The sequence below is a fragment of the Sebastes umbrosus genome, chromosome 8 (assembly GCF_015220745.1).
Source record: "Sebastes umbrosus isolate fSebUmb1 chromosome 8, fSebUmb1.pri, whole genome shotgun sequence".
Taxonomy (NCBI): domain Eukaryota; kingdom Metazoa; phylum Chordata; class Actinopteri; order Perciformes; family Sebastidae; genus Sebastes; species Sebastes umbrosus.
This window is the reverse complement of record NC_051276.1, coordinates 25636721-25653713: the sequence shown is the minus strand read 5'-3', so window position 1 is coordinate 25653713 and position 16993 is coordinate 25636721. Positions and strand designations below refer to the sequence as shown.

General features: G+C 38.0%; 1 protein-coding gene across 1 annotated transcript; it reads right to left on the bottom strand.

Moving 5' to 3' along the window:
• Window positions 1–1607: 1607 nt before the first annotated feature.
• Window positions 1608–15661, bottom strand: fbp2 (fructose-1,6-bisphosphatase 2). The gene is made up of 7 exons (XM_037776875.1): window positions 15397–15661; window positions 12775–12937; window positions 11636–11728; window positions 9714–9854; window positions 8932–9069; window positions 2473–2592; window positions 1608–1874 (listed from the first exon to the last, which is right to left on the bottom strand). The coding sequence occupies exons 1-7, from the start codon at window positions 15567–15569 to the stop codon at window positions 1689–1691; spliced, it is 1014 nt and encodes a 337-aa protein (XP_037632803.1). The 5' UTR covers window positions 15570–15661; the 3' UTR covers window positions 1608–1688.
• Window positions 15662–16993: the final 1332 nt, after the last annotated feature.

The window sequence follows — 16993 nt, the reverse complement described above, 5'->3', positions numbered from 1 at the left end:
AAAATATCCAAGTATAAATATCCACTATATGTTACCTGCATCAGGGCAGACCTTAGTGCTGTTCCTGCAAGAGTTTTTAACCTTAACGCCTGCAGGCTTTATTTTGTTTATTGGTTTATCTTCATTGAAATCCCCTTTATACACATTTCTAGGGCTGTCATTGACCAAAGAAATTCTTTGTCGACTAATCGATCAGTTGATTCAATCGACACATCTGTAAAACTGAGTTTCTCATAAAGAATCACACAAAAGCCCCACTTTAAATCTTAAAGTTTCTTTTTTAAGATTGAACCCCATGGGGGGGAATTCACAAGCCACCCAGCAGTAATAAAAATAGATCCACCTTTACACATTATTGCATCAAATATTATAATATATATTATTCTACATAATGATTTGGTACTTAAAGTATATTTTGATGCTAATATATATTTTTTTTTACTTAAGTAACATTTTGAATGCAGGACTTTTACGTGGGACAGAGTACTTTTACACTGGAGTACTGCTACTTTTAAGCAAAACATCAGAGTACTTCTTCCACCACTGTTAAAGTCCAGTGAAGCTTTCTCTTTTAACAAGTTGTTTTAGGTCAGATGCGACCTGACCCAAATAACAGTATTAAAACTGTCTGAACAGTAAAGCCGGTCAGGGTAAAGGTGTGTGTGTGTGTGTGTGTGTGTGTGTGTGTGTGTGTGTGTGTGTGTGCTTGTACATCTAGTTAAGGGTGGGGGTTAGGCATTTAGTTGTGATGGTTAAGGTTAGGGTAAGGGGCTCGGGAATGCATTATGTAAATGAGTGTCCTCACAAAGATAGAAATACAGGGATGTGTGTGTGTGTACCAGCTTCTGTAACATATTTACTTGACCTCTGAGGTCAGTCCAGAGTGATATGCAGAACAAACAGCTGGTGTTGTGCAACCTAAAGAAAGGACACGAGTGTGAGAGAATGATTAAAGGGTCAGTTCACATAATCACAAAAACATCCTGTCTCACCTCCCTGGTGGTGTCCGGCTCAGCAGATGGTGTTGGTTTCATGATCCAAAGTTGACAACAATGGAGGTGGATGGAAATTCATTTAATGTGTTCACAGATATTTCGGGGTATTTTGGGGTTTTAGCAGCCTTTAAAAAAACAACAAATACTTACATTTTACAGTTAGATTTTTAGGAGTTTTATATTCAACAGATTTAAATAATCTGTTTGTTTTTAATGTTTTTTTGTTTTTTTGTTGTTGTTGTTTTTTTTATTTTTTTTTATTGTCCTGGTGATATGCTGTGTCATGTTTGAATTTATCTTTTATGTACTAGAGAAGCCAAAGACAAATTTCCACTGAGGTGGACAATAAAGTCAAAGTAGAGTAAAGTAAAGTAATAAACTTTTAAACCCAAAAATATATAAAATATCTAGTATATATCCACCAAAGTTTTTTTCCTGGCATTTCATTACATTTTTCATGAAATTATTAACTACAAACTTTTCTTTTTCTGTGTTGCACAATTATTCAGTGATCATAGAAAAATATTTGTAATATTTGATATTGTTATATTCTGTATTATTCTCTAATACATTTATAATAATTGCAAAATAATTGTCTTCTGATCTCACACATACACATCCAAAAAAAATACTTTATTGGCGTAAACAAAATTCTGGCCTTTCATAGAAACATTTGGAGAATCTCGAAGTAAATCATTGGTACTTCTTGACAAAGCTCAGGTACTCGTTGACGTCCTCAGTGGAGCCGACCACGAAGGGCACCCGCTGGTGGATGGATTCGGGCTGAACGTCCAGTACCCTCTGGGTGCCAGTGCTGGCGACGCCTCCCGCCTGCTCGACGAGGAAGGCGATGGGGTTGCACTCGTACAACAACCGCAGCTTTGGGGAGGAAATTTCAAGAAAAATGCAGAAAGAAACACAAATTAAACAGAATCAATGTGTTGTTGTTTTGCAGTCAAAAGCTTTGTAGGAAGACTAGCAAGTTCATTTTTCATACAGTGTTTTTAGAGAATAATTTCCTCTTTAATAACTTTGCAGCAGGCTAATAATTAAGAACTGAGAGCAGCTTGGTTCATTTCCCCTCTCGGCCAATCAGTGTGTGATGACGCCCTTTCTTCAGGGCTTATGAGAGGAGGGGAAATATACACTCAGGGCACTATGATCCTTCCTCGATGTAATGCAGACCTCATTTCTGCATATTAAGCCAGAAAGGGCTTATTTTACTCAAGTAAAAGCAATACAACAGTGTAAAAAGACTCTTACTTAACTTAATTGGGCTTTAACAGGGGTGGAAGAAGCACTCAGATCTCTTTGTTCCTGGTTACTCAGGTTACTACTGTCCATAAGTTACATTTTTTAAGAGTCTGAATAGGTGTTTTTTTGTAGTATATGATGAGTGAAGTTGATCCAAAATTATTTGTGTTTTAATCTGACATGGCAGTGGTAATAACGTAGCTTCGTGGAGGTCAGCGGTTACCTTTCCCTTGGGGCTCTTCTCGTTGGCGGGGTACATGAAGATCCCCCCGTAGGCAATGGTGCGGTGAACATCTGAGACCATAGAGCCCACATAGCGAGCGCCGTACGGAGTGCCGCCATCCTGCCGGAAGTGATGGGACATTTCATATATTAGTGCATGTAGTGAAGAATGTTTAGTGATTTGCAAACGGAAGCTGGTTAGTAACACGGAGCCAACGGTCCACATAAAATATAGGAACATAACAGATAGTAACGTTATTCTAAATATGATATATGAATATCACGTCACTGTTTTGGCCGATGCCCAGGATGCTCGCCAAATCAACTCTCTTCTGTTCACTCATTTGCTCAATATGTTCCTCATATAAAACCTTCACCAACCAGTGAGGATAATTCAGATCCAGTCAAAGCCTTTTTGTGTTTCCTGAGCCAGTAAGTGTGATAATTGATTATTTAAAGGGCTAGACTGTTGTCTAAATATACTATCTGAAGTGACTTTTTTTATAATCTAGAGATACAAGTGGCTTCAGGCTAACAGGGTCAGCAAACTTCCAAACATGGACGTTACATGTCTGATGTTGTAACCGCTTAGATAACTCGCTCTTCATTTGCCTTTTTTCCATTTAAAAAGGTGAATTTCAAAGAAAAAAACTCAAAATGATTCAATGTTTAAATCTAAAAACATACTTCAAATGACCCGTTTGGTTTTTAAAGAAATAGTTAAATCTGAAAAATTGATTTAAAATAAAATAAAATGTGAGACCCTGCTCACACCAAAATAGACATTCACATATTCAGCTAATAAAGCATTTAATTATCGTTTTTAATAAATGCAAAAGCTTTTCTTCCTTTGTTGATGAAGACAAACTGAATTATTTGTACTCAGAGATAAAAATGTATGAGGAGGAATCATTTACAAAGCACAGTTTTGTGAAGTGATGTCTGATTTTTGTGACATTTGCCACAAATGTTATTATTTTTAAATGTTTAAAAGCTCAGTGTATTGATTTCTATTTGTTTTAAGAGATAGGACATGAAATTGGGTTTTGTTTACGTGTTGAAAACTGCATACTTTGCAGACTAAGCTGTTTTTAAAGTTTCTGGGGTTCAGAGTGATTGATACATCTGGTTTTAACACATGTATATTTATGTTTTACCATATAGTTATAAAACAGTATAGTTAAAAAATAAGGGTAATATATAAACAGGTCAGGCAGCTCATTTGAAAGTTGCAGCTACAGCAGTTCTGTTTTGTTTAAACATCGTGACGTTCTGACGTGCTGATGAAGAAAAAGCTAAACAGCAAACAACAGACGGGTCAAAGTCTTTTATTGATTCCACACTTCAACGCTCAGTGCACCAAACTCCACTCTTAAAACGAGTATTTAAAACAAATCAGCAACTCTGAGTGGAGTTGCCCTAAAGTGCGCCTCGTGTTCAGACCGGCACAATGTGTTGCAGTCATGTGCTTGCTGAGTCATTTCCCAGTCATCATGAGGGAGTGGTGAGTGTGTTATGTGCATAATATTTCCCAAAACAGACCCGCCCACGCAACGCAACACTCTTAGAAAGCCTGTCCAGCTGGCAACGGTTGAGACAACACAAAACTTCCTAAAATAAAGGAAGAGAGAATGAAAAAGAAAGAGTAGATGGAGTAGCAAGAGAGTGTGGGAAAGTTGTGTATGAAAATGATCTTCAAAAAAATAGTACACAAATCCTAAAAGTTTATTAGTGCTGACAAGTTTGCAACCTAATATTTCTCTAAGTGTCAGTACTAGAAAACCATCTAGTGTTAAAATGCTTGGTTCCAAATTGAACACATTTTGACCTTTTTGATGAAAATCAGACTGACGACATAATCCGATTTTATATTGAGGTTGCGTCTCTGGCAGATGGTTATGAAAAGATTTGTGGAATAGTAAGAAAGATAGTTATTATAATATCTATTTTCCAGATTTTCCAGCCTTCAATTTTGAAAGTCATCCTGTATTTTGCAACTTGTGATGGTCCAGCCCAGTTGCACTGCAGTTTGTGAAATAGCCACGAAATTTAATGCACTGATTCGTGTACATAGACACAAGTTTCACATTTTTTCTTGTGATGGTCAGCACAAAATCAAATCGTATGTAACCAGCGTAATTGTGAACCAGAATTATAAAGAGCGGTGAACGTCGCGTAGGGAGGAGGTCGGGTTGGATTGGTGGGTCAAAAAACACATGACATTTACCCAGGAGATCGGTTCATGTCCCGTGTGTAACCACTAGTCAAAGTTGATTTAGTTGTCACATAACTTCCGCACTTAAGGTACGGCACTTACGATGTCATTTTAACCCCAATTTTTTTCTTTTCCTAAACCTAACCAAGTAGTTTTGTTGCCTGAGCCTAATGAAGTCAATCCATTTCTAAACCTAATTAAGTAGTTTTATTATGAAAAGACTGGTGCTGGACTTTCATAGGAAAAAGCACAAAAATTCCATGTTGAAAGTCAAGCTGAGCGCCACGAAAAAAAAGGGAAATTCGTGTCTATGTACACGAATCAAATAGATTAAATTTTGTGACTATTTGACGGACTTCCGTGAAACTGTGTTGACTGCCGAGTTGCCAAAAGATAAGATAAGATAAGATAAGATAGAACTTTATTAATCCCGAGGGAAATTCTTGTGCCAGCTTGCTCAAAATTACAACTAGTTCAAGTGTATAAAATACAAGTGTATTAAATAAAAAGTACTATTTCTAGCACCAGTGCCTAAAAGAATAACAATTAAGTAACATACATTTAGTAAAATGAGTAAATAAGATAAGTAAAATAAAAAAGGTAAAGTAAGCTAAAAAAAAACAGAAAAGAAGTAATATTGCACACGTTTGACATTAATATTGTAAAAGCAGTCACCTATTTTCTGGGGATTGTGTCTTTGTTGTCTTTCATGAAAAATATTTTTTCCACATTCATTTGGGCTGACTCCTGAGGTAATTAGTGAATGATTCAGATCACCTGTGGTGCAGGGTGTGGATGCATGGTTCCTGATGACAGTTGGAAGCACCTGGGTTTATTTTCCCCTTAGACCAATCAGGGTGTGACGACGGCCTTCTTGAAGGCATAAAAGAGGTGGAAAATGGGACACTCCAGGGGGCATTCAAAACTAGCTAAAAACTAGTGCAGACCTCAAATGCACACCTCTTGCATATTGACAACGGTTAGGGGAAATAGGGTTGTCTTCCACTGGGAAGTTGCCAAAAGCCAGATTACCTGTCATGAGGAAAAGCTTGTTGCTATTGTGCAAGCCTTCCCTCTTGACAAACATTAGCCAAGCACCTGTAGACTTTATTTTGTCCATTTATTTTCATTCATGCGCACTAGTATGTTTCTTTTTTTATGCATGTGTCCTTTGAGAATATTTAATTTGGGGAAAAACTTTACAGAGGGGAAAACTGGAAACTGGAACAATACTTATGTTACTTTATTAACATCTAAGAGGCATTTGTTTATTAAAAATGGCTTGATTAATAAAAGCTCTCAGGCTTTTCCCCTTAGGCTGAAGTCTGGGGAATCAGTTCTGCCACAGAGTTTTGTTTCCACAGAAAGGAAACAAGTTTCCCGTCTTAGAGCACACCTGGTTCACAGAAGAGCGTGAGAGGATTGAAACATAAGCTGAGATATTTAAAGAAGGAAGATGCCACTTTCAAACTAGATTTAAACTTCCCTGTGGGGTTTTTTCAGCAACATTTCCAGTTCAACCTTGTGAGACAAGTTGTACTATTTCGACACACATACCACAGTGAGTAACTGTGTGGTTTACTGCTGAATTGTGCTGCGTCATGATAGTTGTGTGAAATGTAACATGATGATGAGTGTTCCAAAAATGAAGGTTTTTAACTGGCAGAAGATATTAGTATAGAAGATAAACTGTGGCACAACTGACTTTTTCTATTTTCATGCCCAAAATACTACAATTTCTAGGCTCTGAAACAATCCTTAAATGTGCTAATGGCGGTATTACAACTTCAGTGTCCGTCAAATGATGCCATTGGGCCCAAAAAGACTTCCCCATAGAATTACATTGGGACTGAGATGTCTGTAAATCAGAGGATAATATTTTTTTAGGTAAATCAACTTCCCAGTTTGAACTCTTGAATAGCCCTTATTTAAATCATTAGGTCCTAAAAGTTGTAAAATGCACTAATAGCTGAATCCAGAGTTATTTTCCTTCCTCTGTTAATGTGAATGAGACCCAGACCGAGGCTGGGAGGCGGAGTTAAAGGAAACGCTACGGTGCCGGCTCTATGGGCCCAATGGATGCGGAAGATCGCCGGATGATCCGGGTACTTTATCACTCGGCAGTCGAGCCATTTTGGCTTCATGCGCCACTGAGCAACTCTCATAGGAATGAACAGGAGCCCACCTACAACGCTGTATCCAGTTCTCTTTATACATCCATGGTTATCATCTGTAACCGCTGCACTAAATGCACTAACATGCACTAAATGCACGCACGGCCGGCCCAGTTATGTCAATAAAGCACAGAGAAGCTTGGATTATAGCAAATACTTGTTTGATTCTATAGTAATGCTCTTACTATACTGAACTTTTAAACTATCATGAGACACTAAAACTGACACTAAAAGCTCAGCAGGTCTTTAAGAAAAGGTGGCTGATGACTGCATGACAATATTTGATTTGAGATGCAGTTTGAGCTGCATTTCTTTGTATGAAAGCTTCTATATAAATAATGCTAATGTTTGTACGTTATGTTAGTATTAAATGAACATCTTTAAAAGGCTGCCATAAAAGGCAAGGCAAGTTTATTTGTAGAGCTCCTACGAGGCAAGAAAAAAAACAAATAAAAAGGCAAAGTAGGATTTCAAAGAGTAAAATAATGTAGAATTACAGTTGTAGTGCAATGTAAGATATAAAAGGCAGAAAACAAAAACAGAAAAGTTTTAAGCCCTTTAAAAAAAAAAACACAAACGGCTGCGAGTGACTAATATAAACAGAAATCCATCCATTTAGGTGGAAGTGTTTGAAACATACTGAGTAAACAGGATGGACGAGAGTGGTTTGAAAGATTTCTTTGGATTTTTTTTATGCTTTTATTTACTTTATTTGCCATTACCCTGTTGGAATCACTACAGCCAACTACAGCTGTTGTCCTCAAGCAAATCTTTCAAGCCTACAGGCCGTGGTTTTAACTCAAAGTACAGGTTTGAAGTGGGGTATTCCTTTAAAACAGGTCTGTTGAGGCTGTATAACTGATAAAAACCTGAATGAAAATAAAATATTACACATTTATTTGAGTCTGATTAACTTTGGTGAAGAAGAAGCCTCAGAGACATTCGGACATTCAAGCTGATATGTCCTTCATAACAGTGAGGTACATGGCGTACCCGTCACTGATGAGCAAACACTTTGCATGTCATGTTATGTGTGTCCGTGCTGCAGAAGTGCTGTGTATGCTTGTGTGGAGATCAGAGTTTCCAGATGAGAAGCTGCAGCTTCCTGAGGAACACCATGTTTCCTGCAATGTGTCGCCATCCTGCAGCTCAGCTGACCGAGCCTCGTCCTGTCTGAACCGAACGGTCACGCTCGACTGAGCGATCACATGTCTGTGGGTCAGGATGGTAACCCTTTGCCCTCTCTGCCTATTGTACCTAATGGCTGCATGAAGCATCTTTAATTTAACCCTTTAAACTGAAGATTTTCACCTTATATTTCCTCTATAAATTCCTTTAAACTGACAACATATTTATGTTGCATGTGTTTGTTCAAACAATAAAGCTCCATGACACATTTAAACTGCAGCCAAAGTCGCTCTTTGTTAGCTATCATGACTTTCTGCCACTTTATTTGAATGAAAGTGTAAAATTACCACTGAAACAAAGGTGAAATACTCAGTTACTGATCTCACTGTCACTCCGTCTATTTGAGTTGCAGCGAACCATCAGCCAACCAGATTTTAACTTGAGTATAGTTCAAAAGATAAATTATTTATCACTATTCATTTTCACAATAAAATGAACAGAGGTGTGAAGCAAATTCCATATTTTAGCAAAAAGAATTAAGCTGAAAAGGACGAAAAAGTATCTCTTCCACTTGAGTTGTTAACATAAATTAAATTAATAAAATAATTTCTGCTGTTGGGAAACATTTAAATCTCCAATCTGCTGATCATCTGGGGAAAAAAACTGCTTTTTTTGTGTGCTGCCAACCACAGGTCCTCATGTGAAGTTATTCTACCAGAGAAAATGCCTCATCAGGATTCACATGATGAGTGTGAGAGGCCGCTGGTGTTTGAAATCCTGCCTCAGGACTTAAGTGTATCTGTGTGTGTGTCAGCAAAATAGATGCTCATTTCTATTAGTTAAAGGTATTATATTCAAAACTACAAACACAAAGTAGAACTGATCAATGTCAAAATGATGTTTGTGATGTGCACAGTAGTTTCATCTTGCAATATGCTCTCACCTCTGGGTACTTCTTGTGCTTGAGGTACTCGTTGATGGAGGGGTGGAAGTACTTGGCGTAGCCCTCGTTAAGACTGTAGATCTTCCCCTTCGGCTTGATCTTCACGTTCCTCTCCGTCAGGATGAACTCGCCGATGGCCTGAGGAACAACAACGTAATGCTTAGGTGGATGTTTAGTCAGAGCAAACCACGAGACTGGATTTATTGAAACAATTCAGTTTATTTCATTAGGCAGAGAATTTTAATTAAATTCACTATAATTGGATTTGTTTTAAAGGTGCAGTGTGTAGGATTTGGCGGCATCTAGCGGTGAGGTTGCAGATTGCATCCAACTGAAGCTTCTCCTGTGTGAGTGTAGGAGCATCATATTCTCGCTCCCAACTCATCAGATACCGCCGCATGGTCAGTGCCCTTTTGCCACTTTGGATTGACAGCCCTAATCCTACAAACATAACATAATTTATACTTCTGCTGGATTTCTTTAAGGGTTTATAGAGGATAGTTAAAGTTACACACACTTTCTACCAAATAAAACAGGGTTTATGTGTGTTTACAGTCCTCTCCGTCCCTGATAGCACTCTGGAGACGTGCAGCATGGAGGAAGGAATGATTGACAGGATAATTGTGTGTTTTCTCAAATAAAATAGAGCTATAGGGCAATAAAAGCATATAACTGTAAACAGTGACAGCAAGAGACATTAAAGTTGAAAGAAGACAGCAGTGGACGTCAGATATCCGAGGAAACCTGGAGACATTTACTAGTAGTGAGTGTGAAGTACTCACAGGGTCCAACATGAAGAAGTGGAGGCCGGCGCCGGTGCTGAGGGCCACCAGGGTGGCGCTGCCGTAAAGGGTGTAGCCGGCACACACTATGTTGTGTCCTGGCTGCAGGGCATCTTTCTCTGTGGGCTCCCCCTCTGTTACCTGAACCCCCAAACACAAAACATGAACAGTGGTATCCTGCAGACTTCAGTGCCCCAGATAATGTGAACCTGTTTCCACCACTTTTCTTTTAAATGTTCCTTATGTGTCCCATAAAAGTACCGGTCAAAGCGTCTTCTGTTTTTATGCCCCTAAACTGTGGAACACACTGCCGCTGAATATTAGAATGGCAAACTATCTCTGTATTTCTAAAAGTAAATTAAAGACATGTATTTTTAATCTAGAGTAATGCCTTAGTTTTTAAACTTTAATAATTTTATTAATAAAAAATAAATAATAATTGAATAATCCCTGTTGTTTATTTTATTTTATTTTATTTTATTTTACTCTATTTTCAACATTTAAATGATTGATTCATTTGATTTGATTGATGTTATTTTTGTATTTACCACTTTTTGTTGTTTTTATTTTTTATTTTTTGTTGTGTTGTTTTATTCTTGCTATGTTACTTTTGGGCTGCATGTTTGTATGAAAGGTGCTTCATAAATAAAGTTGAGTTTTTTTCAAGGATTGTATGCAAAAATATCTATAGTGAAAAGGGTTCAATCAACAACTATAGTGAGGGTGATAAATGGGGCCAAAGTTGTTTTCACAATAAAAAATATGTCGAACGTACACTTACTACTTGTGCAAATTAAGGTAAAACAAAACAGAAAAACACAAACAGACAAATTAAATCTATTCATATTCAATCAAACCCAAATGTTTGTGTGCATCTCTTTTTATATCCCACAGTAAGGCTCGAACAGAGACGACAGTGTGTCTTAATTACATGTATACATTTCTTGCACAGTCTCTCTTCTTGCTAGGCCAAAACAACAGTCTGTAAATCCTGCAAATGATTAAATGACTTCCTTTAGAAAGATTAAACTCCGATTAGCTGGACAGCAGTGCCCCCTTGTGTCTGCACAGTGTTACTGCACTTTCAAGATCTGGTATTTACACAATATTCTAATATATAACATATACTATTGTGACACTTGCATATTCAAATTTAATAAAATGTGATTAGTGTAGTTCTGTCAGATATTATTATTATTATTATTATTATTATTATTATTATTATCATTATTATTATTATTATTATTATTGTTGTTGTAGTTGTTGTTATTATTATTATCATTATTGTTATCATAATTATTATTTCTGTTATTCAAAACTTTAAAAAAAGCTATATTATATTTCTTGCTTGCTTTACTTAATTTATTTGTTTTTATTTTAAGTTATTTATCCTTATTTTGTACAAAGAACTGCAGAATTGTAGTAAAGTAAAATTGCATACAATGTAATCAGTCCTTAATTAAATTAATTCATTCAGATGACAGATTATTTACAATGATAATAATAGATCAGATCATCAGTTTACAAACATTTGAAACAGTTACATTGAAAAGCACAACACAGGTAAATGTTGTGTAAAGACAGACAAACTAATGCATTTTGTTTTGTAAATACAAAACATACCTATCAAACAAATACACATCATATTTCTAATGCTTCAAAAATAAAAAATAAATACATCCTACCAAGAGAGAAAAATATCATGTGACTTCTGGCACAATCGTTCTGCTGTTTTTGCAGCAGGGAATTTGCATCCTCTCCTAGAACAATACATGCTTTATCTTATAATTTGGAATGAGCCTCATGCACTTTAATCCCCTTTTTAAAAAAAATACTAATAATAATTTGTAACTTTGTGGTATCAGAATATTCTCTTCAGTGTGTCTGCATGGTTTGTTTATCTCCACAGAGGTCAAACTCACCCGTTTGTAGATGGCAAATATGGTGCCGATAGAAGCCAAGCAGTCGATGTTGCTGGAGCCGTCCAGAGGGTCAAAACACACCACGTACTTTCCCTGTGACAAAAACACAAAATATTATTATTAAGAATTAGAAAAAAATAGTCACTCCATTTAATTGAAATTTTAATTATTTCACATTTAACCTGCTTCTCTTTATAAAAGACTTATTTTCCATTTATTTCATGCCCTTTTTATGTCAGTTGTGGCTGTAAGATCTGATATTAATATACTAGTCTCCTTTGTTAGTCAGTTTTTAATAATTGATGATAATTCAGCAGCAGCTAGGAGTTTCACTCAATATTTAATATTCATTCAGAAGATATAAGAGCACATGTCGGGGTAGAACTCAAGAGGTTCAACTCAACTTATTTTTTTATTTTTTTTTTTACTGTATTCAAGACTAAACAGTCACTTACTACACAAGCATCTTCTAGTCTGTGTTATTTTTGTAATTCCTCTAAACACATCCTCCAGAATAAGAAACCTCATTGCTATAACTCTGACATAAAGTCTCAGGATTAAAGTTTAAAAATACACAGATGTGATTAACAATTCAGAACTACATGATCCTTCCATCCTCTAAACTTTTTTTGGATACTTGAAGAGAAATGACCCCGGATGTCGTGCAGCAGCGCATGCACTTTGGAGTCTAGAGAAAGTTTCAGGGAAATTCATAAGTAATTCTTAAATGTTAGGCTACTAATAAACAATGAAAATGTATAGCCCATATATTCCAAGAAATAATCATAACAGAGATCATCTAAGATTGTGGATTCTTTCGGCCACATCTCGTATAAACTCACACTTGGTTTGGTGGCACCAAGTGGAAATAAAGGGGAACTGTTTCAACTTTTATCAGTGTGAAGAGATCATGAGGTAAACTGAGCGTTCAACACATTTTTCTCTTCTCAGCAGATTTAGTTAATGTGGCAAACTTTCTGTGAATGGAGCATTCACTGACTTACTTTTGATTAGTTTCTATCAGTGTGCTGAGAACGTTTCCCCTCAGTAGCCTACATTATTATAGGACAAGTGTATTCCTACACAAAACGTCTCCCTAATGCAACTTAAGCATGAAAATAACCTCCATCGTCATTCACCCTCTTATCTTTGGGGGTGATGATGAGCTTCTCGTTCTCCTCTGACACCATGCAGCAGGTGCCGTAGGAGGCCTGCAGCATGTTGATGACCATGTCGTTGGACAGCACGTCTAGTTTCTTCACATCGTCCCCCGTCACGTTCACGGAGCCCGCCAAGCCCTGCCTGTGTGGACCAATCAATCAATCAAAATCAGTCGATCAATCAATCAATAGTCAAGCTTTAGTCTCACACAGTGGTGGAATGTTAGCTGATTATACTGAAGTAATGTTCTGTATGCAGGACTTTTACTTGTATTGGAGTATTTTCACAGTGTGGTATTAATACTTTTACTGAAGTAAAGGACCTGAATACTTCTTCCACCACTCTTGAGAGACATGACACTTGCTAGAATGAAACTGATGAAAGAAAAAGAGATTCAGCTTCTCGTAGAAACTCGTAGAGCTGGTGGAGACAAAGACAAGATGGCCACTGCAGCAGTCACATGTAAAAGATGCATTTAGTCGCCTTGTGAACATCAATTATCTTCACTTCGGTTTCAAACAATGCTGCTTTGTGTTTGGTTACATAATCTCAATGTGATGACGTAATGATTCATTCTTTATGAGCTGGCACACTTTCAGTAACTCTCCTTCATATGGAACATTTTCAGGTCATTCAAGTCCCCCGATTCAGCGTTCACAGGCAGTGAATACATATTTAATAGTTTATAACACACTATAATGTAGTTGTGAGCAGATACATGTAGGGCTTGGTATTGGCAAGAATCTGGCAATACGCTAGTATTATGAAACAGGGGTTACCATTCAATACATTATACTGTTATATAATACAATTTTTAGTTAAAGTGTCATAGTAGAAAGAACACGCCGCCATATGAATGAAATCTGAGTAAAAAAAGTTTACTGTTTTATGCAATCAGAACTATGAGGTCTGCACTTGCATTCATCACAGTCGCTGTAACATCCAACATCAAAAATCAACAGAAAATGAACCTCTGCCACGAATCATTGCATGTAAACTATAAATTAAAAATCAATAGAGTTTTTGAGAATGGATACAGTGTCATAAAACATAATATCGCGATACTCATGTGTATTGATATTTTCGTACACCAAATTCACACCAGAGCAGCGGTGAAGTGCGGTCTGCTGCGAACTGCCGTGCAATGTCTATGAAAAGCTGTGGCGGCCGGTCCCGAGCTCAGCGAGCTGCGGTTGTTTGATTCTGATTTTTCCAAACAAAAGTTGGGAAAATTTAACTTTTAGCCAGAGAGGACCCGCAGCCAATCAGTAAACAGATCCTGTGACTCTTGTGACATGTTGACCTAGGTTGCAAAGAATTTTTTCCAACCAGAAAACACATGAACACGCCTCCCGGCCGCAGAAAAATATAATTATTGTGGCGAGCCGCACTTCATCGCTGCCTGTTGTGAATTCAGCATTTCAGCTGATAACGCCGTGCCGGTTCCCCCTCAGGTAAATACTGTTAGCTCTGTCAGCATTGTTGCCGTTGCTTTCACTGTTAGCACTGTTTGCACTGTTAGCTACAATCCGCTGGCTCAGCCGTCGCCATGTGAGAGCCATGTGGAGGCAACAGAAATGCTCCAAATCTCACATTTAGCACCTTTAATGTATTTGTAGCTCCTCCTGTGGGCACCACATGCATCAAGGATCACACCATAAGTAGACACTGGTGTGTATAAACAGATAATGAAGGACAATGTAGTAAAACTCTTAAAAATATCCCTACATGTGTGTACAACTACATTATAGTGTGTTATAAACCATGTATTACATTTTTGGATCCTTCTCATGAAATGCTAAACAGGGAGACTTGAAGTAAAGTGCTACTATTTTCAATATTACTGCATGAATATCAGCTAGGAATTGGTAAAATATTACTTTATACTAAGTTTGCTGGTACTTAATGGTCTTTAAGGACTGTCCCAGGCTGTGTGTCCCTCATCCATTAATGTAATGTTTACTGTATGTTCAGGTTTTGATTGTGCAAGGCTAAGATTAGAGACAGGGCCACGCCTGGACTAAAAGGCAGCGCTGCCAAAAAGACTCAACTCAGAACCACAGTCAGAAATCAACCCATTTCAGCCTCTATGTGAATTCACATAGTTCTCCAGAACACTGTCGTCAATGCCCTGGACAAAGAACTAGTTATCTTGGTAGAAAAGACACTGAAAAAGCTGCACAGTCTTTTTTTTATCACTTCCAGATTAGAGTGTTGAAATGCACCTAAAATCTTACAAAGCTCACTGTCGCTTCCAATACAGCAGCGTGACTTCTACGGCATACAGGACAATCAATCATATCAGCTCTCCACTGTGGTTGAGTGTTGAAATCTGACAACTTTTAAATCCTCAAGGAACACAGCCTCAACCGTTGACTCACTCTTTGGCTCCTAAATCTACTGGGAGTGACGCAGACACTGAAGTCCAACCAGCTGTTCTGCAGCCGACCTTGACTTCTGACCTCTCCGTGGCGGGATGCAAGCCACACAAGTTGTATTATTTCTTATAAAAAGATCAGATCTGCACATTAGTCTTTGTTTAATCCGAGAGATATAAATTATGGTTCCCATTAAGCCTATTCCAGTACCTCAGTACTTACAGGTGGTTCAGGCCTGCCTTGCGCACAGCAGAGGAAATGGCTTTGATGGCGGTCAGCATGGCGTTGATGAGCTGGGTCAGCTCACCGGTCGCCCCCTTGGCCTGGCGGCCGGTCTCGATGACGAACCGGGTTAGGGTCCATACATCCGTGTCAAACCCCGACTGGTCCGACATGCTGGTTTCTGGTCCTTCTGTCCCTCCTGGTGGGCAACAAATCGGCGAGTGAGCGACCTCATTACCAGCAGTGTCCTTTTCATACCCAGAGCCATGACGGCAAGCCAACAGGAGCTATTTGTGAGTGCAGCCATGTGGAAGTGTGTGTGTGTGTGTGTGTGTGTTTGGGGATGGGTGAGGGGGTGTCATGTGTCAGCTGTAGAGACTGGCAGAGTTTAATTCTGCACAAGACAAGCCCTGCTATTCATTTAGTAAAAAAACAAAAACTAACTTGCAACAACAGTAACTCAGAACTTGGGTAACAGGAGGGCTCTTGGGTAAATTCTCAGTATTTTAACCACATTTGTTTGCACATAAACCTAAGAACAGTCTGATGCTGTGACAATAGAGGAACTAATTTCTATATATCCAAGTTCATGTGGGGAACAATGAAGCTTTTTTTGTGTTTACTTAGGTTAAAACGTCCTGCAGGAAATGTTTATACCAGAACTAAAAGCATGTACATACAATACAGTAATATGCTTTATTTCACCTACTGCTACCTCTTAGTTTAAAGGGAGTTTTGATTCAGTATTTTATGTTTCTGAGCTAAAAGACGCTTTGGTTGAAGACTGAGAGGGAGAAAGAAGTGAGTTTAATATCAAGAGAGTAGGAGCAGACTCAGTTTTAGCACAACAGCAGCTCAAGTGAGCTTTAAATGTCATCAGCGCTCTGAGAGCTTCAACTGACCTTTAGCTTAAAGGTCGACTCCTCTGGATAAAGTATCTCTTAACCTTTGTTGGCAGTTTACCTTCCCAACTTTTCAATTTCTAAAACCGCAATTAGTTTATTTTAAGTTGTCTCAAGTATTTCTTCTTCTTCTATCCACATAATCAGCCGTTATATTGATGTTTTTCTTCTTTCCTTCAATAATACAGGGGTGTGCAGGGGGCGACTCCTCTGGTTGCAAAGAGAAGTCTGATTGTATAGAAGTCAATGAGAAAATGATCCTACTTCTCACTTAATTTATTACCTCAGTAAACATTGTAAACATGAGTTTATGGTCTCAATCGCTAGTTTCAAGTCTTCTTCAATACAGTATGATGTTCATTTAGTAAATTATGGTCCCGTTTAGAGTCAAATAGACCATAGAGCAGGGGATGCTTTAGGGCGTGGCTACCTTGTGATTGGCAGGTTGCTACCACGGCGTTGTCTGGTCTGGGAGTTGTCTGTGTTTTCACCTAACAACTTTAACCCTTTCACAGTTTGTTTTCAGTTCGTGAAAGTTAATTGTAACATTTAAAATACTTTATTCAGCATTCGGTTGTGCTTAGCTCCACCCTCTCGTGTCACTTCTGGTTCCAAAAAACCAAGATGATGACGGCCAAAATACCAAACTCAAGGCCTCAAAACGGCAGTCCACAAACCAATGGGTGACGTCACGG

Excerpts from the sequence above, each read along its gene's own strand:
- fbp2 (XM_037776875.1), bottom strand. The coding sequence starts at position 15,569 with ATGTCGGACCAGTCGGGGTTTGACACGGATGTATGGACCCTAACCCGG. Across the intron at positions 11,729-12,774 it reads TCACCCCCAAAGATAAGAGG|GGAAAGTACGTGGTGTGTTT; the intron begins GTGAATGACGAT and ends TTTTTGTCACAG. Across the intron at positions 2,593-8,931 it reads AGCACAAGAAGTACCCAGAG|GATGGCGGCACTCCGTACGG; the intron begins GTGAGAGCATAT and ends CACTTCCGGCAG.